The sequence below is a fragment of the Molossus molossus genome, unplaced genomic scaffold (genome assembly GCF_014108415.1).
Source record: "Molossus molossus isolate mMolMol1 unplaced genomic scaffold, mMolMol1.p scaffold_m16_p_4, whole genome shotgun sequence".
NCBI classification, from domain to species: domain Eukaryota; kingdom Metazoa; phylum Chordata; class Mammalia; order Chiroptera; family Molossidae; genus Molossus; species Molossus molossus.
The window spans coordinates 108,343,644-108,363,545 of record NW_023425377.1 but is presented as its reverse complement, the minus strand read 5'-3'; the positions used below and the strand labels follow the sequence as shown (position 1 = coordinate 108,363,545).

Genomic DNA, 19,902 nt, shown 5'->3' with positions numbered 1-19,902 from the left:
TACGATCTCCCCTATTATAGGTTCGCATGGTTAAACTTCTGAATTACAGAGTTTGAACCCTTGCTTACTATCTGTGGGGCCTTAGACAAGTTCCCTAACCCTTTTGCACATCAGTTTCCTTATTTGTTAAGTGGGCATTATCAAAGCACCTATCTCATGCATTATCCTAAGGATGAATACACCATATAAATCACTTAAACAGTCTCTGGCATCCAGGAAGGGTTCAATGAATGGTAGTCGTTCTTATCATTGTATTATCACTACTACCATGTATCAATGTATCTTATTTCAATGCACTTGTAACTAGTCTACCTGCCTCTGCTGTCTCCCCACTTCCAAATCAAACAATTCTTAAAACTTTAAAAGCTTTCTAAAACACTGAACTCTTACACAGACCTCAATATGTTACAGCAGAAAAAGAAGGGCCCCTCTGGCTGACATGAACTTAAGGGACCTCCCGGAGCTGCCCTCCATCTCACACCATCAGTGACAGCGGAGATGTCCGCTGGAAACCTGGGCTCCTTTGAGCACGTGACCACAGGGACCACGAGCCTCACTCTTCCCTAGAGCATGAGCAGTGATCCTCCTGATCACAGATCTGATGAGCTCATCCTTCCTTCTTGTGGCATCCTAGCGCCCTTCACTACTGCAACTTCCAAATCCAGACTCTTAGGCACCTTGTCAAAGTGACCCTGAGCCACTGGGGCACAAGGAGGTTAGGTGAGCAGGTGGGCAGAGCCCGAAGGTGTGCTGAGCAAAACGTAGGGCCGTTGCAGGGAAAGTAAGCAAAGCCTGGGTCAGAGGCATCTGATAAGGTAACGATGGACCGTTATTTTTATTATTGGTGTTTTTATCATTATTATTGGTGTGAAAGACAATGTATTCTGTGGCTTATTTTTAACAGAACGGAAACACTCCAAAGACTGATCACTCTGTGTAGTTGTACCTCCGTTCACACGTTCAGACACAGGGTCAGACCTGAATCCCCCCACGGTCCTCAGAGGCTGATAATCAGTGTGGCGCCCTTCCCACAAGTAAAACACTGATGGTTTCAGGCACAATTATACATGGAGAGATACAGGCTCCAGAACTCTGAAACAAATGGCGAAAGCCCACAAACACCTTTTAGAATCTTTAAAGAAAGGAGCAGGCATTTAACCAGCAGGAGAGGCGAGCGATTCTGGACTAATCAGAATGCCCAAAGTTCTGTTTTCAAAAACTGACTTATTGCAAAACTTTGGGACACAGCCTTTTACAGGTGGGTGGGGGGTGGGGGCTAACTGGAGAGAATAAGAAAGAACATGGACATCTGCCCAGCTCCCCAGATCCTTCCCCGCCCCGCCGAAGCAGCTGTGCCTGGGCCTCAGACTGGCCCTCCGAGGGGGCCACTTCTGCCCCCAGCCCCTCTGATGGACGTCTCCTTCCAGATGCAGGCAGCTCCAGGCTGGGCGTGATGCTCCAGGCCCCTCCCTCTGTCCTTCCCTCCTCAGCCTTCAGCAGCAAGCCTGAGAACAAATCGGCCCTGCTTGCTTCCTTGGCCCCCTTTCCCTGCTGAGGGAGGACTTCCTCGGGGCAGATGCAGCCTCCCTCTACCTGTATCTAATTCTGGGGCTCGTATGGCAGCCCTTACCCCGCCCCCCCTGTTTTTGCTTTTACCACTAAGCCAATACCCTTCAACTTAGTTATCTCCAAAAAGCTGATACCTTATCTTCCATCAGCCACGCCCTTCTTTCTCAGCTTGTCCAGAGCCCAGGTGGGGAGATGTGGTAACTGACAGGTGCCTTGGAGAGGAACAGAGAGCCCAGCCGCTGGGATCTCTATAATAGGGACAGGATACCAAGTGGGTCCCCAAGCCTGGATCCTGAAGCAAGGACCCTATGGTCCTCTCCCCTGTCTCCCCAGAATCTCGCTCCCCGATTCCCAACTCCCCAGGTCCACAGCTTGTGGAAAGGCAGGGAACCCCAAGGATGCGGTCACTGTGGGAAGAGAACTGTTGATGACGGTTAAGACTTATTTTAAACTCTTGTCTGTTGTTGTTTTTGTTTTCCTTTTAAAAAACAAGCTGCCAAGGCATTTCAGCACAGAATCGTGTTTTCCTTTAAAACTGTATTTTCATGCTCACCATGTTATGTGGCACGTAATTTTCTTTTTGACATCTTTTTTTCTCAGTTTAATGCAAAATCATTATTTCGCAAATAAGAAAATTGCCCTCTGTAGCCCAGTAAGGGGCAGGTCTACCCTTCTAGAACCTTTTGCCTGTATCTCATGTTTGAATTCTGGTATTGCTTTCTGGCTTGTCAGGCTGAGGATCCTGTTTCCCATGGGATACACAGAGCCTTAGAACACAGGGCAAGATTTTGTGCTCGATTCTTGAGTTCATCTGAACTGAACTTACCTGACTGAAATGCACAGGAATAAACTCGGTGAGACTGCACTAGTCTCCGACATCAGATCTAACATAGTGGCCTTTCTATTCCTTAATTATTCAACTTGCACTACTGCAGTGTCCCCAAACACACGCAGGGATACTTATATCCCAAGACAAACAAATAAAAATAGCTTCTAGGATAAAAACAAAAAACTAACGACAAACTGTACTCTCGCTGTGAATTAATATTCATTCCCGTTTCTCATCGTTGACAGCGTGGAGAGCCCACGTGTGAAATGAGGGGCACGCAGGGTGAGCTCTAGGAGTCCTTCCAGTTATGACATAAATCACGACCCCTGTTATTCCTGGCTATTATTTATCATGTCCACCCACTATGGCCTGCTTCTGTAGTAGTTGAGCATGAATCTGTAAGAGAATTTAACTAAAAGAGACCATTACTTATAAAATAGTTTAATGTTCGTCACTACGTGAATGATACATTGTTCAATAATTTCTTATGCACCCCAAACCATTAGCAAGCCTGATGGTGTGGTTGTTGCTACTTTTCATTGAAACATGGGACTTCTGCACTTCAGCAGGAAATCAAACTTTTTAAGAGTCCCCTTCACTGAGCTGCCTCTGATAGACACTCGAGGAGAGCCAGACTTGATGCACAACGTGTGTCCCTTCTTCGAAAAAATGCGTTCATTTCAGAAAGGCAATTTCACGGAATCACTTTTCAAATTAACTTTTTGTTTAAATCTCTCTTTCATTTTTAAAGGTCCATTTGTTGTCCTGCTAGAGGATTTTTTTTTGAAGCAGTTGACAACTGCCCAGCAACAGCAGCCTGTGTTTGCAGTCACTATTTTGGGCTACATCACATGTCACTTACATAACCTTGTTTAACTGCTCCCGAACCAGTTCGAACAACCTGGGAAACAGATTAGGGCAGTCCCAGCAAATTCCCGCATTGCAGATTCTGATGGGTGATTTCCCCCCCACCCCTCGTCTTATAATGTTGCAGGGTGAGTAAGAGGGTGTCCTACAAGAACTGGTTATTCATTGTCAGAGCAAGCTAAAACATTTGATAATTAACTTCCTCTGCTCAGTTTGAACCAGTCCGGGCTGCCCACAATAGACCAATGAACAGTGCTCCCCTGCTGCTGGCGCTTATGAGCGAGCCTGGATTAACATGCTTTCAGGGGCCCGGGGTGGGGGGGCACTCACTGGAGAAGTAAGTATAGGTTGCCTAACACCTCTTTTGAAGTTATGTTTTCAGGATTCTGAGATTTTAATTTAGAAGTGAGATTGGACTTATTTTTTCCTTGTGGTGTTTCAAGAGTTCTTCCCGTGTGGGTGAGCACCAAGTTCCCTGATCAACATTCCTCTCGGTGGGAAAGGTGTTAGCTTTATATTTTTAAAAATATATGTAACTTCTAATTATTATGACTTAAATTTTAGGCACCCTGTATGTTTTAGTGAAAGATAATAAAATAAAGTATTGTATGACAAAAGCCAGGTGCTGTAAGGTTTTAACCTTGAGAAACATTTAACTGGGATGCAAATAAGAAAAGACAAGTTATCAGCAAGGAACAAGGAACATTTTTTCGGAAGGAGTGACTTACGTCCGTCCCACACACATTCAACAGGAGGAATTTAACAGAGTTGTACTTCACTGTGCAAAACCATCTGTTATCTAGATAAACTAATGAGTTATCCAGGGCAGGGGGCAGGGGAGTCACATTTGTTGAATTCCTGTTATGTGGCAGGTGCTTTACCAATCACATAATTGAATCCTTAATTTAAAAACCCTATGGGGGTGGACCCTGTAAGATAGGTCCTACTGTGCCCGTTTTGTCAATGAGACACACACAGGTTCCATCCCGTGGCCAGCTCAGCCGGGAGCCACACTTGGAGCGACTTCATAATAGCACCTGCTTTTTCCATGGCTCTCCACATACTAGAAGTTTCTTTAAGATTATCTATCTATCTCTCTATCTAGATATATCTATATATCTATAGCTAGAGCAGTGGTTCTCAACCTGTGGGTCGCAACCCCTTTGGGGGTCAAATGACCCTTTCACAAGGGTCGCCTAAGACATAACAGTAGCAAAATTACAGTTATGAAGTAGCAACAAAAATAATTTTATGGTTGGGGGCCACCACAACATGAGAAACTGTATTAAAGGGTCGCGGCATTAGGAAGGTTGAGAACCACTGATCTAGAGGGTAAAACGAAACAGAGCAGAGTCTTTGCAGTAAAACATTTAGGCTGCTGGTAAGGGATAGCTTGTACACTGAAATATCACTAACCACTGTGGCACACGGAAGAGGAAACTGTGTGAAATGAGGCAAACCTACAAGTCTAAGCCTCCGTCAAAATATGCACGGGATCACAAACTTATACACACGCAAATCCACCACCTTCTGCCCAATGCAAATGCACTTCTAAACCCCACACCTTGAAGCAGACATGTGCACAGCCCTGAAGAACTGAAAAGTCCTGTGTGTTGGTTCCTTAATGATCGCATTTCATTCATTTTTGCCCAACCAGCAAATCCACCAAGATCTCAAAAGTGGAAATGAGACCTGGGCAGACAGAGGGACTCTTGTTCAGCTACTTGCCTCAAACTGTTTGCTACAATTTGAAGGTCTCAACACAGCTCAATGGGTCCTTATTTGCCATGTCAGGCGTAGCCTGGCTTCTAAGCACCCTTACAGCTCTAAACCCAGACGAGAGCTGGGTCGGTACCGGAGGACAACTGTATCATCAGCTTCTACCGACAGTCTACATTTTTGCTAGAAAAGGAACTATGAAACCATTTGATAGGAGGATTTTTGCTCACACACACATTAATTAGACAAGTAGGAGTACTACGGGGAATATGGTAAAAAGATTCTCCCTCCCCGATCCTCTTGCTACGCAGTTCCCTTCCTCAGGGGCAACCACTGTTGTCAGTGTCCCTGTATCTAGGACACTTGTTTTTATAACCACAGAAAATATATTCTGTTTAAGTTAGGCACTATTAATGCAATATGTCTATTCTTTTACTAATTAATTCAACAAAGAATACTTATGGAGTGGCTATTACATGCCAGTTCCAGTGATCAGCACAAGGGCTGAGAGACGAAGGAGACAAGACTCCTATCTGTCGGGGGCCTCAGCTGTGGTGCAGTGGGGGGCAGGGCCTATGCAAGGCAAACCCCGGGGCAAGAAGGGCACGCGGACAGCATGCGACAGGAGCACGGAGGAGGAAGTGACATCTGCCTCAGCAGTCAGAAAATCTTCCGAGAAGAAATCATGTTCGGCCTGCATCTTAAGGGATGGTGCTTGGATGGAAAGGGAGTCAGAGGAGTCTTCTAACTGGAGAAAGAACACACTGCAGGAGGATGCTGTTCAAGGGTGGCGTACATTCAGCGAAGGCTGAGCGTGGAGTGTCTGGAGCACAGGGGGTGTGGGTGGCGGCAGTGACAACGAAGACCGGGAGGACTTGCTCCACCATGCTCCGCAGTGTAGCCTGGACACGAAGCTCAGGCAACGGGGAAGCCAGTCCAGGTCTCGGTGATGCTTCAGGAAGTTGGCTCTGGCAGCTCAGTGGACGGTACCCTGGAATCATGCTCAGAACTCCTATGACTCTTTCAGAAGCTGGTGGTCAGGAGGTTTAATCTCCCATCAATCATACTCATTTCTGTTACTCTGTAGCCCCAAATGTGTTTTTTTCTGTATCTTAATTGCCTCAATATCCACTCATTATCCAAGTGACAACGGCTAAAGCCATCCTAAATGATTTCTTTCCAGTCCTCCCTGCAACCATTTCACACCTTTCTGACCCTGTAACTCCAAGTTGTTGACTTCTGCCTCTTGGGTCCCATCAGTGTCTCAAAGAAGCAGATAACATGTATGCTTGCGAGAGAAGGGGCAGCCTCATTGATACCAAAGCAGGGTTGATATTTTCTGTTTCAACACTCTCAACAGGCCAGTCCCCCTCTGTCCAATTATTCCCAACAGAAATGACTCATAATTTTAGTATATTTGAACCAAAATTCTTGTGCTTACGAGGGAAAAGTGTTACAAGATGTAAGTCTGCAGAGCTTGGAGTTGAAGATTAGGATCAGATGGGGGACAGGAGAGGAACTGTGGGAAACTTCTGAGAAAGAAGACAAGCTGTCAGCTGAGGAGGAGGAGGGCAGGGGTGGGGGGCCAGATCGTAAGCCGTCCGGGGCAGCCATGGGAACGCGCATGAGATGGACGTGAGGAGGATGGAGAGGGCTGGCGTTTGGGAAGTATCCACCACACCCTAAGCTACTAGGCTAGGAAAGTTTTTTAGGATCATGTTTAACGTTCATGACAACCTTTTTGAGAAGTGCTATCTATGATCCTCCTGTTCTAGACAAGGAAGTAAGCAGCTGTCCATGGTGCTTCCTACAGCCAGAGGTGATGCAAGAATTTGAACCCAGGTCTGACGAAAGCCCTCGCTCGCTGGGCAAGTCACTCAGGTAATCCTGAAATCTTAACGTGCATAAGAAGATCTCACTCCTGCTGTCTAAGAAAGCTTTGTACTTACACATTTTAACCTTGTACATCTGACCATTTGACCACATTGCTTAAAATCAAAGCATTTCCATTTAGAAAATAGCTTAGTCCTTATTTGCAGCTGAAACTCAGGACCAGAAAAGTTCCAATGTCATAACGTCTTACAGGCTTTGGGACAGACACAGGTGGGCTCCACCCAGACTCGGTCACTTATCAGCTATGTAACCTGAGCAAGCCATTTAACCTCGTATCTTCTCATCCATCAAGTTAGAGAAACAAAACATACCTCACAGGGGATTCTACAGAATAAGCGCAACAGTAAGTTTACAAAGCCTAGCGCCAGGTATGGACCACGACAGGTCTCCACAAGCCTTCTGCTCCTCCCCAGAATGCAGAGCGCAGGCCTGGAGCAGCCCACCTGTTTCCCGTCTGGTCTCCCCACTCCCTGACTGCGAGCGCAGGGGTTAGCCGGCCTCTGAACCGTTAGTGTCCCCATCTGCCAGCGAGTCAGGAGTCAGTAATGGTACTCTCCCTCAGGGCAGCATTTCGCTGAGCCCAGGAAGAATCTAGTCCCTCTACTCCGAATCTGGGATTCCTGTGTAAGTCACTTTTCAGCTAATTATGCTTGTATTTCAGGTTTGCTCTCTCTTGACTGGGCTTAGGCCTCATGTCCTTGTGTCACAGCCTGCACAGTACCCCGATTCTTACATGACTGCACTGCCCACCCCGGCTCGCTCTGAAGTCCAGCCCCAAGGCTGGGCTCTGACACTTGCCTCTCTCGAGAGCCCACCCTGCTCCTCCCGCACCAAACACTCTAGATATCCCGCCCAGGTCACAGGGGCTTCTCACGCTGACTCCTGGACTGGGTTTCTCCTGGCCCCTGTGTCCACACTCCAGTTCTTGTCCCACGGTGGGCACCAGGTCTGGTTTCCTATCCCAGGCCTTCCAGTTTGCCCATCATTACATCTGTTAGTTTCCAAGGACTATTTTTTTCCTCTGATTCCTGTCACCATTTCTCTTACACAGAAGAGATGAGACACCTACAGAAATACATAGAAACACTGGGTTTACTTGCAATTGCACTATGCTTTTTTACTCTCTCAAAAAGCAAGAAGTTGCCATGAGAAACATACAAAGACAGGTTTATCTGACCACTAGAAAGTATATAGGTTTACAAATGGATTGCCTATCATTGCAGTTCTTTGTAAAGGAGGGAGACACACACTCATTCTACTGGCTTATGGAACTGAAACCTGTCCCTGATCTTAGCTCACAAGGAGGCCTGGGATGGCTACTCCCAGCCCTTATCTGTCTGGGCCCTCCCCTGTTCCTCCAGGCCTCCCACCTCCAGGTCTCATCTTAATGCTGGAAATTTCTAGAATGTTCCAGCCCTTCCCTGTTCCTACTCCCCAACCCATGATGTCTCCTGAGTTTGCTCAGAACTGCACAATGTTCTCTTCCTGGACATGAGTTTCGCTACTGGGCCCCAGATCACAAGTCAGCAAGGCTAGGTCCTCTGTTCTGCATCATCTTCTCCTTGAAGGATGGGTCTGGATGGGTCAACTTCAAGAGGGTGGTCCTTTGGGCTAATAGAAAATGAAGGTGGGCAGACAGAAATCTACCTTGGTGTGATGCCTGGCTAACTCTGAGTTTCCAATACCCTCTCCAGTAGGGTGTGGACCCAAGATAATTTGCTTCCTCATTTGTCAGTGTTTCTCATGCACACTCCTAATGGGAGAAAAAGAACTGGGGATTGAGGCAGGGTTGGCCTTGGTTTTGTTCCCCCATCTCAGCTGCTTTCCCAGGCACCTGGCATGGCTAGTATGCCCTTACCCGGCCCCATCCTTTATCCCTGTATTCAATGGTTTAAGCTCTACGAACCATGGGCAAAGCTCCAGCAGGCCAACTGTTTACCTGGATTCTCATTTTAATACCCTATCCATCTGCTGCGTGGTCTCCGAGGCCTCATGGCAGCCACCAGCCTGGACTGAGGCTGGGGATTACTATGCCCCTTTGACTCTTGACCTTGCTAAAATCTGTCGTAAGATACATTATAAGCACAGGACTGTGCCATGAAAATTGAGAAATCCTGAGACATTACAAGTGCGAAGAGCTATCATAATGTGGGTTTTAACCTTTTCTATGCACAAGTACCAATCAGTTATTACTTTCACATGTCAAACTTTTTCACATATATGTTGCCCTGTAAATCACTAACTTGCTGGTTATCCTGGTAAGTCAGTCTTTCCAAATCCCTTCTCTTATCTATAAAACGTAGAGATGGGATTGGATGATCTCTATTGTCTCTGCCTCTCTCTTTTCTATGGTCCTGAAAAGAGGAAAGTGAAGGAGAAGATAGAAGGGCATCACTAGAAAGACGAGGAAGTAGATAGGGCAATTTAGTCTTACCCTGCTTCCTGTGTAAGTGCACAGTGTAACTGGCAAAGCCACAGGAAGAGCAAATTGTTAAAGACAGGAGAGGGAGCTGTAATCACTGTCCTTATCCTACAGAGAGTCTTGGAATTGCAAATCAGTTACAAGAATTCAAAAGCAGTCACTATGGCCTTTGAAGAGAAAAGTAGTCAAAGATAAAGGAAATTACTTTTTTGAAAATACTTCTAAGCAAAGTACCCTAGGAGATAAAAGACAAAGATTGTGTACATAAGTGTATAGATATGTATTCATACATATATTTTAAATGACTGCAACATTGTTGAAAGTTAACAAGACATCACATTACAATCGAAGCTATGTTCTTAAAAAAATCTAGAATTCTTCATTAAGTGTTTCAAGATTTTTAAAAAGTGCAGAAACTAAAGGTTTACTCCCTTCTTTTTCCCTGCTCACTGCAGGCCTAGAAGTTTTTAAGGAGTCCATTTGCTTATTTATCTTTATGTTGCAATTGTAAAATTGATAAAATATGGTGGAAAAAGTCTAGAAGTAATATTTTAAGTCAAAAAAACCCCAGAGATTGTTATACTTGATAAGCTGTGGCTTCACTGGGGGAATATTAAAGAGGTACTCTGTGGTTAACACCTTAGATCAGGTTACATGAGATAATGTGCCTGTATGAAGCAGGATGATGATAAACAAACTACAGCTTGTAGGCCAAAAATAGCCTCATTTTTCCCAGCTCTGAATTCCATCTGTCAAAATAAGGTGGATGGCATTCACCAGATACCAGCAGCGCATATATAGCTGAACTGATTCAATCTTCTGGGGACTTAGTTTTGTTATTCATAATAACCAACCATCAATTCATGGAATAGTTTATATGAACTACCCTCAGCCCATTCCTCGTCCCTTGCTAGGGACTCAAGTTAGAACACTTTCACATTCTCTCTACACTTCCAAGGCCCCGCCTTCAGGCCCAGACTGAACCTCAACTTTCCTAAAACCTTCACTGACCTTGACCTTGATCTCCTCTCTCTGAAACATCCGACTAACACTGGCTAAGAACTCTTAGGAGCGGGGCCCCGTTGCACTGCATTATCTTAATTAAGTTTTGCAAGAATACCATATGCTATTAAAATCACTCCCACTTTGTGTTCTTACTGCTCTGGCAAATTCTGACTAGCAATTACCGCTTTCTTCTCTAGGTGACGGCTGGGGTTCGGATGTCATTTCTTCCTGTCTGTATCGCAGTACCTCCAAGTAGGAGCAGGTCTCATGCAGCAACAGAGCCTCGTGGTGTCTGGCATGTGGCAAGTATTAAACACCCGTGGCTAGGGCAGTTCCCCCGACCCCCACCCCATCCTCCCCCATCCTCTCAGGAGTAAGAACCACAGAGTCTCATTTAGCAACAGCCTAGGGCCTGGGGCAGGAAACGCCTCGTCCCCTCAGCGGATGCACCAACCCTGTGCTGTGAGCTGCCACTTCCTCCCACGGCTCGGCTCTCCGTGCGCAGGCTGGCAGAGAGGTGGGAGTTAATGTTTAAAATCTTCCCTCCAAAGAGTCATTAGTCATCGCATCACTCTATAACAATGCAAACATACACAGGGGGCCCAGAAAATACCTGAAAACGAGTAAGTTCACTGGAATGAAAGGACAGTTTAAATAAGCACGTTAGTTGTGTGCAACAAGAGAAAGACATTCTCACTGAATTGCAGTTTAATCCTGTGATACAAAATGCTCTGTGAGAAGAACAAAAGTATTTTCTAACTGTCTCGTTTCAGACTCTGTCCCTTAATACATACCTACTCTGTGACTGGCAGGTGTTGATTGAGCACACAAAGGGGTGTAAAAAAAATACCCGCTCACAGTTCACAAAACTCCACACGATGATAAAATGTGCTCAGTGCATTTGAAGGTATAAAATGTTAAAATGGCTTCCCTGGCTGGTGTGGCTCAGTTGGTTGAGTGTCCTCCCCTGCACCAAAAGGTCACTGGTTCAATTCCTGTTCAGGGTACATGCCCAGGTTGTGGGCCTGGTCCCTGGTTGGGGTGCATATGGAAGGCAACCGACTGATGTTTCTCTCACATCAATATTTCTCTCTTGTCTCCCTCTTCCTCCTCCCCAAAATCAATAAAAAATATATATATTTTTTAAAAAAGGAAATGTTAAGATGGCTTTGTCAAAAAGATAAGAGAATGTGAAGAAAAGGGAACCCTCATGCAGTGTTGGTGGGAATATAAACAGGTACAGCCAGTATGAAAAACAGCATGGAGGTTCCTCAATAAATTAAAAATAAAATTACTCAATGACTCAGCAATCCCACTTCTAGGTATATATCCAAAGGAAATGAAATCATTATCTCGAAGAATCAGCTGTACTCACTTCCATGTTCATTGTAGCAATATTTATAAAGCAAGGTATGGAAACTCCCTAAGTATCTGTCAACAGATGAGTGGATAAAGAAAATGTTATGTATCAGCTATCTTGACACACACACAGAGGAATATTATTCAGCCTCACAAATCCTGCAATCTGTGACAACTTGGATGAACCCAGAGGGCATTATGCTAAGTAACATAAGCCAGGCGGAGAAAGACAAATACTATACAGTATCATTTATACATGAAAGGACAACAACAGAAAGTGTCGAACTCATAGACACAGAGAGCAGGATGGTGGCTGCCAGGGGCTGGGGGGTGAGGGACACGGGGAGGGGCTATGAAAGTACAACGTTTAGTTATAAGATGAATAAGGTCTGAGGCTCTAATGGTGACTACAGTTGACAATACTGGATTGTATAATGCTAAGAGAGTAGAAATAAAGAGAAAAGGGGTAAAGGAAAAGAGGTAAATACATGAAGGGGGTGGATGTGTTCATTTGATGGTGGAAGCCCTTTCATCACAAGGTATACATATAACAAATCATCACACTGTATGTTTTATATACTATATTTTTTTTGTCACTGACACTTCATTCAAGTTGAAAACATGTTATAAGATCACAGAGAAGAAAGATTAACGAGGGAAGCAGGGGAGATGGCAAGCGGGGATCAGAAAGGGTTGATGAAGAGGTCATCGTTCACCAGGGCCTTAGAGGAGAAGTGGGGTTTCTGCAAGTGGAGCAGGAGGAGGGACGGACAGGGACGGTTTCTGCCGGCAAGACCAGGCCTCCAGGTCAGAGCTGCCTCAACAATGTCCTGCGGCACAGAGGGCCTTCTGCATAGGACTCACAACCAATCAGTTACGTCAATGTAGGGTCAACCGCAATGAAGTCATGGAATTAATTTTAAAATCAGTATAAGACAAATGTCAAAAATGTTAGTAAAGACAATCATATTACCAAAACCAAGGAAAAACAGAAATCATTAGACCTGATTCTAACGTCCAAGGTATGTCAAACAGAAGGCGAGGAAGCTGACCCCCAAACTGATGAAGTTCTTCAATAGGCTTGGATTTACATGATAACTTACTAAAGATTCAGTTTTCCACTTTAATATTTATAGTACTCTGAACTCAATATATCTCTCCCATATGAAATTAAAGCTGAGCATTTCCATGCAACAGCTCCAAAGGATATGGTCTTTCACGCATACTCAACCTTTAAGTCAATACAATCTAATAGTTTAAGGAAAGAAGACATTAGATTTCAGAGAGCCATTCTGCCTAAAAACACTCTAAATTATTTAAATTGAATTCTTATTAAAGTTAAAATAAAATCCTCTTCAATAGGGCATGCAAGGTTCTTAGAACTTGTGCAAATGAGATCTTTGTAATCTGATTCTGTTTCATCCAGTAAAGCCACATAATGAATATGTCATGACACTGCAGTCCCGGTGGGTGTCTGCGGAATACTTTGCAACTTGTTCTTGAGCCCGAAAAAGGCATGGGAAAATGGTGCAAGCAGTCTCCTTGGTGATCAGACACTAGGTACTACCTGGAACTACTAAACTGAAATTTCTGTTTCCAACAGAGGAAAATAGAGGGATTTTTGTCTGTTTTAGAAAATTATATAATTTTGGAGCTGGAGGGAAATAGTTCTTTCCAACCTAGGGTTTACTGAAGGTTACAGAGATAACAGAGAGATGCTAGACTAAAAATTAGGAGACCTAGATTTCAAATCAAACTTGTCCATGGATGCTCCCCAACTTACAAAGGGGTTACAATCTGATAAGTCCACTGGAAGTTGAAAATATCATAAAGTACAGAATAGGGAACATAGTAAAATACAGTATTATAATAACTATGTACGATGCCAGGTGGGTACTAGAAATACTGGGGGAACACTTTGTAAAGTATGTGACTATCTTGCCACTATGTTATACAGCGGAAACTAATACAAAATAATATTGAATATAAAATGTAATTGAAAAAAATTAAAAAGAAAGTATCATTAAGTCAAAAATACATTTAATACACCAAACCTACTGAACATCACTGCTTAGCCTGGCCTACTTGAAACGTGCCCAGAACACAGTTGGGCAAAGTCTTCTTGTTGCTGCCACCCAACATCCCAAGAGGTAAATATGTCAGCCTGCGGAAAAGATCACATTCCACGTTTGGTGCGGACCTGGTACCTCTTTTGTGAAGCGGCAGCTGAGGACACTCCGGCGCTTGCCATGGCCGACAAAACGCCCAAGGAAGGAGTCAAGACTGAGAACAACGATTATATTAATTTGCAGGTGGCGGGGCAGGATGGTTGTGTGGTGCAGTTTAAGATGAAGAGGCATACACCACTTAGTAAACTACTGAAAGCCTATTGTGAACGACAGGGTTTGTCGATGAGGCAGATCAGATTCCGGTTCGACGGGCAGACAATCAATGACACAGACACACCTGCACAGTTGGCAATGGAGGGTGAAGACACACCTGATGTGTTCCAGCAGCGGACAGGAGGTGTCTACTGAAAATGGAACCTGCTACTTTACTCCAGAACTCTGTTCCTCCAGACCAAGAAGACATGCTCAATGAGAAAACTGCAATTTGGTTTCAACACATCTGACTACTACAGTATAGTTTTCTCTATTCTTTCATTTTTCCCTTCAGCATTCCTTTATTGTACATAAAGTAACTGATGTATGTGCATAAACATTTGCATGTTTTTTAACTAAATGGCCAATGGCATGTTTTGATTGACATCGAATGGAGATGGGATGGGGGAAAATACTGGTTCTGTGGAAATACCCCCTTTCTCCATCAATGGCATGCTCATTCAGCTCTTATCTTTATATTCCAGTAAGTTATTCTGCTCTCACTGTTTAACAAAAAAAAGAACAACACAGAAATCCTTGCATACCTTGTTTGATTGGAGAATTTTAATGTTTTTCATTTATCGTTGTAAAACCAAGGACAATTTTATAACTTTTTTGTACGTAGCTGTTACATGTAGGGTAATCTGTCTTTAAGTAGGGGTAAATTACTCTAAAAGAAATGAATCCTAGATAGTTTTCCCTTCAAGTCAAGCATCTTGTTGTTTAAATAAACTTCTTGTTTAAATTAAAAAAAAAAAAAGATCACATTCCAAATTTGAAGTATGGTTTCTACTGAATACATAACACTTTCACACCATCCTGAAGTCAGTCAGTAGCTGTGGTCACTCACTAGCTGTGTGACTCGGAGCAAGTTACTTTACTTCCTGTGGGTCAGTTTCTTCATCTGTACAACTGTAAAAATATAAACTAGCTTGCTGGATTATTTTAAAGGACCAAACATACATATTTAAGGTGCCAAGTACAATGCTTAGCATAATAGGTATGCAAGCAGCTTAGTTATTAATATGGATCACAAAGCTGAGTGTTGAATCAAGAAAGATCTTCCACGTGTCAACGCACCAGATCATCTGGGGTCTTTTTATTTTGCTCTGTTCTTAAAAAAAAAATGAGAGAGAGAGAGTGTGTGTGTACACACAGGAAAACTACATAGTGGGTACAACCATGTACGCACTTTCTATAATAATTTGGGTGGTTTTTTCCCAGCCCAGAAACAAAAAGATTTTCCCAATCGTAATCTGGGTCTGACGACGAGCACATGGGGCTCTGCGAGCATGACCTAGCATCTCCGGCGAGAGCTGAAAGCTGCCGCAAGCAAGGAACCAGAGAAGGGAAGACCCCTGAAGGGCCGCCTGGGCCGTCCAGAGAGGGTGAGGCCGCCCAACCGCAGGAGGCTGGGGTGAGGGATGACGAGCTGAAGCCCAGCGGGCAGTGAGCAGGCCCTGGCTCCCGGAGAGCAGCTGCTCCAGCTGCTCCTCGGGGCTTGCCAACTGCTGGCATGCCCGGGCGTGGGCTGCCAGATCCTGCATGCTGAGAGGGCCGGGTGTCCAGGTTTTACATGAAATCTCCTGGTTTTTTAATGCCAGCAACTAATTCACCCTGCCACCCCCTCCTGCCCAGTACACATACACACTTGTTTTTGTACAGGCCAAACAAAACACCTCAACAGGCTGGATTTCCACCTGGGGAAATCAGTCTCAGACCCTCGAAAGGACAAGGGCAGCCAGGTGTGGGGGCTGGGGCGGCATCCAGCCTTCCACAACCAGATGAGGGCTTGGAGCGAGGAGCGAATTCTTCACAGAACACTGCTAGGCAAGAACCTGGCCTTAGGTGCTCGGGTTTTCCACTGCCTACACATTCGCAGGAAACCCTGGGAACGAGCACTGGCCTAGGACACATAAACCTGGCTCAGGGCATCAGAGTGCAAGGCGGCGGCGCATCTGGAATCCAGGCCTGTCCACGAATTTCGCTGCCCTCATGTCCTTGGGATTCAGTGCTCTAGGCCTCTGGTGTTTCACAGAGTATCGGGAAAAACATTCAAATTGACTCTGAGTTCTCTGGAAACCCATTCCAGTTCACTAAGCTGCAAACGTTATTAAATGCCCTTGAGGCGTTTATCCGAGAACCACTGCCTGCTGGTGGTGACCGAGCCCCGCAAGCTGCAGAAGCTGGTCTGCCTCCCTCGGAGGAGGCCGAGGCTGTGGGCAAACAATACGGAGAAGTGGAGGCGCTTTATCAACCTGAGTCCAGCAATGCCTCACGTGGGCAGAGATGTGCATTTGTAACATCGGGGTTAAAACAGCAGTTGGAGGTGTGCTTCCTTCGACATACCTGGGCATCAAAAAACTTCTAAGAATGTCAAAGCAAAAAGGCTTCCTCATTCTTCGGCCCATTTGAGAAAGGGTATGATTAACCTGCTAGGTTCCGAGCTCTGTAAGGATGTAGAGCAGAGGCAGGTAAACTTTCTGTAAAGGGACCAAATTATAAATCTTTTAGGTTTTGCAGGGCGGTTTCTGCTATAACTACTCAACTGTGTCAAAAGCAACCACAGAAGATATGTAAGTGGATGTGCATGGCTGCGTGCCCATAAGCTTTATAGACTCTCCCTGGCCAGGGAGCTCAACTGGTTAGAGGGTCATCCCCATACAAGGTCGTGGGTTTGATCCCTGATCAGGTCACACACAAGAATCAATCAATGAATTATGTAAATAAGTGGAACAACAAATCAATGTTTCTCTCTCTGTCCCTCCCCCATTCCTTCCTTTCTCTCTAAAAATCGATAAAATAAAGCTTTATAGACTCTGAATTATGAATTTCATGTATTAAAATTTTTTTCTTTATTGATTTTAGAGAGAGAGGAAGAGAGATGGAGAAAGAGATAGAAACATCGATGAGAGAGAACATCAACTGGCTGCCTCCTGCATGCCCCACACTGGGGGTTTGGCCCACAACCTGGGCATGTACCCTGACTGGGAATCAAATCAGGGACCTCTTGGTGCATGGGTCGTCACTCAACGACTGAGCCATACCGGCCGGGCTCATGTATTTTTTTAAAGTATCACAAATATTATTTTCCTATTGATCCACCCCCTTCTCCCATTCATTCTTGGCTCATAGACCATACGAAACCATTCAGTAGGCCAGATCTGGTCTCTGAGCTATAGGAATAGTCTAATAAAAGGAAGCAGTATTTATTTCCTGGTCAATTACCATGAACCAAGACTGTGCTAAGCACTTTATTGGATCACTTCATTTCACTATGACAACGACCCTAAGAAATATTCATATTTTACATATAAAAACACTGAGGCTTGGAACAAGCAAGTAACTTGCCTAAAGTGTGTATAGACAGAAAGGGATTATCCAGGATTGGAACTCGACCACACCAGCTGTGGGCTCCATGCTACATACTGAGGGTCACATATGCACAGAATGGTTCTCAACTCTAGCTGGACATCAGACCCTTACTGGAGTTTTCAAAATACAGGTACCTGGCCCTGGCCGGTTTGGCTCAGCAGTTAGAGCATCAACCCTTGGACTGAAAGGTTGCAGGTTCGATTCTCAGTCAAGGGCATGTACCTAGAAGGCAGGTTCGATCCCTGGTTCAGGTCAGGGTCATGCAGGAGGCAACCAATAGATGTGTCTCTCTCACATGGATGTTTCTCTCTCTCTCACCCCTTCTCTCCCTTCCACTCTATCTAAAAAAAAAAAAAAAAATCAATGGAAAAATATCCTCTGGTGAGGATTAACACACACAAGGAAAATATAGGTACCTGAATCCTCCAATGTACTAAATCAGAATCACTGGCATGGAACTCAGGCATCTTAACGTTGAAAAAATGTTTTCCCCCACAAGTGCTTCTGGAGTATCATGAGGGCCTATGCCTAGCTCTTGCTTTGTGGGACCAACTCTTACGGACATGGTCCTACTGATAAAGACTTGTACATCTTAAAGGCAGATAGACCTGCTATTTGGACCTGTTACTTAGTTCATGTTCACAATCACAGGCTAGTTCTTTAAAGGAATCAGGCCCACAAGAAGCCAAGGCCCAGATGGTGCCTGGGGTCTTATTACCAAAGCTATATGTGCTGAAAACGACCACCACAGAGCTGGGCATGAGCCAAAGTTGAACTAAAACTGGATGCCTAAACCATATCAAGAGCAAAAGGGGCAAGGTGGCTAGAAAAGGCAATATAAATCACGTAAGAACTTTAATTAATACATTTAAACAGAATAAGCCCAGACCAACCAACGGGAATGGGGGCAGCATTTATTTTCATGACTACAGTGGGTTCCCAGTGGTCGGAGTTCCCCTGCACAGCTCTGGGAAGTGTTTAAGTTTCTGGCTCAGGGAAAAAACTCACCACAAGAAACTCTTGTGATCTCCCTTGTTAGATCGAACTCAATGGAAACCACACAGGAAGGCAATGTGCCCAGGAAATGTGCTTCCACTTCAGAATGAAAATGCAGAAAGCTCCTGGGACACGCACAGGAAAAGTCTCTCATGGCCCACAGAGTCCAGCCTGGTACTTTACACATTGGAGCTTTTCAACCTGGGGACAGGGCCCATCATGTCTTCCTGAGCTTCCCCTTGTCAGAGGGCACTGGATCGACAGATTCATTGGAACCCACTTGAATGATGTCATTGGCCCCCTGAAGTATTCTTGGGGCAGATCTACTCTCCTACTACAATTTTACTCTTCCAGGGGAGCTCCTGACTCCTTCCACCTTTTCTTTGGGATGATCCATGGTGATGTGCTTGCCACTGTCTCTGCTGACACTTCCTTTTCTTTACGTAAATGTCTCAGACACCAAATGTGGACCCAGGGCCCTGAGTAGTCTCCAGTTTTCACTGGGATCGAGTGCTTGCTGTCCATCAAGTATGCAAGAAGCTTGGGGCTCTAAAGAGAGAAGTTGGACATGGAGCAGAATTAGATGGCTGAGCTGAAGGGGCAGCCGAACCCTGCGCCACGGGCTGCGGCCCTTGTAATGAACGTTTGTTGCCATCAGCGAGAAACTGCAATAACGGCACCTCTGAATATAAAGGACAACGAAACCTCTTAAAACCAGGGCAAATCCACCGCAGCTGCACGCCTTTACTTGCTGGGGGGGTTACTCAATCAGATAAATTGTTTTGTTGTCTTGTTTCAATTTTCGAAGGAGTAGCATGTAACTTCAACAGAATGGTACAAAAGAAAAACTTCCCAACATTTGATCTTAACTTCTCCAGACACTAAAAGCTCAGTGTCTGCAGTATGTTAAGGCTGCGGATTTGCTATAAGTTCAATTACACAAATAAAGGTAAAAATTGAAGTTACAACTAATAGGTGAATCGTTAATGAGAAAAAATGGAAATAAGAGAATATTTTAGTAACACTAATGCAAGGGCACCGTTGGAAATATGTATGTTCATGTATATATTATATATATATAAATACTGTATAAATTATATATTAATACACATTAGATTTACATTGCATACAAATAAAATTAATATATAAATTATATATATTAATTATACATGTACATAGAATAGCAAAAACAAAGTAATACTTTGAGAATATGGTCCAAAGGGAATCCTCAAGAATGAAAAGCATTCTAGTTAAATAGTCCATCATACAAATGATGCCCGATTCAGCAGAATCGTAGGAATGGCCACTGTTCTAAGGGCTTTAAAGGCTACAGGAGTTAACCACATATTCCCTGACAGGTAACAAAGGTTCAATATTAAGCTAGTGGCTTTATTGTTTTGTTTTGGTTAATATTTGGGTGTATTTCCCTTGTCTTATTTTTCAAGCACACTTTTTTCCCCAATTTTTATTACAGATGTTTCTCCTTT

General features: G+C 44.4%; 2 protein-coding genes across 3 annotated transcripts in view; one reads left to right on the top strand and one right to left on the bottom strand.

Annotated features, from left to right (window-relative positions):
- Window positions 1-19,902, bottom strand: part of NR3C2 (nuclear receptor subfamily 3 group C member 2) — a 311,485-nt gene that overhangs the window by 102,053 nt on the left and 189,530 nt on the right. The window lies entirely within an intron of this gene.
- LOC118615757 (small ubiquitin-related modifier 2-like) lies at window positions 13,913-14,200 on the top strand. 2 transcript variants are annotated; one of them, XM_036240958.1, is made up of 2 exons: window positions 13,913-14,066; window positions 14,124-14,200. In XM_036240958.1, exons 1-2 carry the CDS (start codon window positions 13,913-13,915, stop codon window positions 14,198-14,200), a joined length of 231 nt encoding a protein of 76 aa, XP_036096851.1. The 2 variants fall into 2 exon arrangements, with proteins under 2 accessions (XP_036096851.1, XP_036096850.1); XM_036240957.1 differs by having other exon boundaries at window positions 13,913-14,200.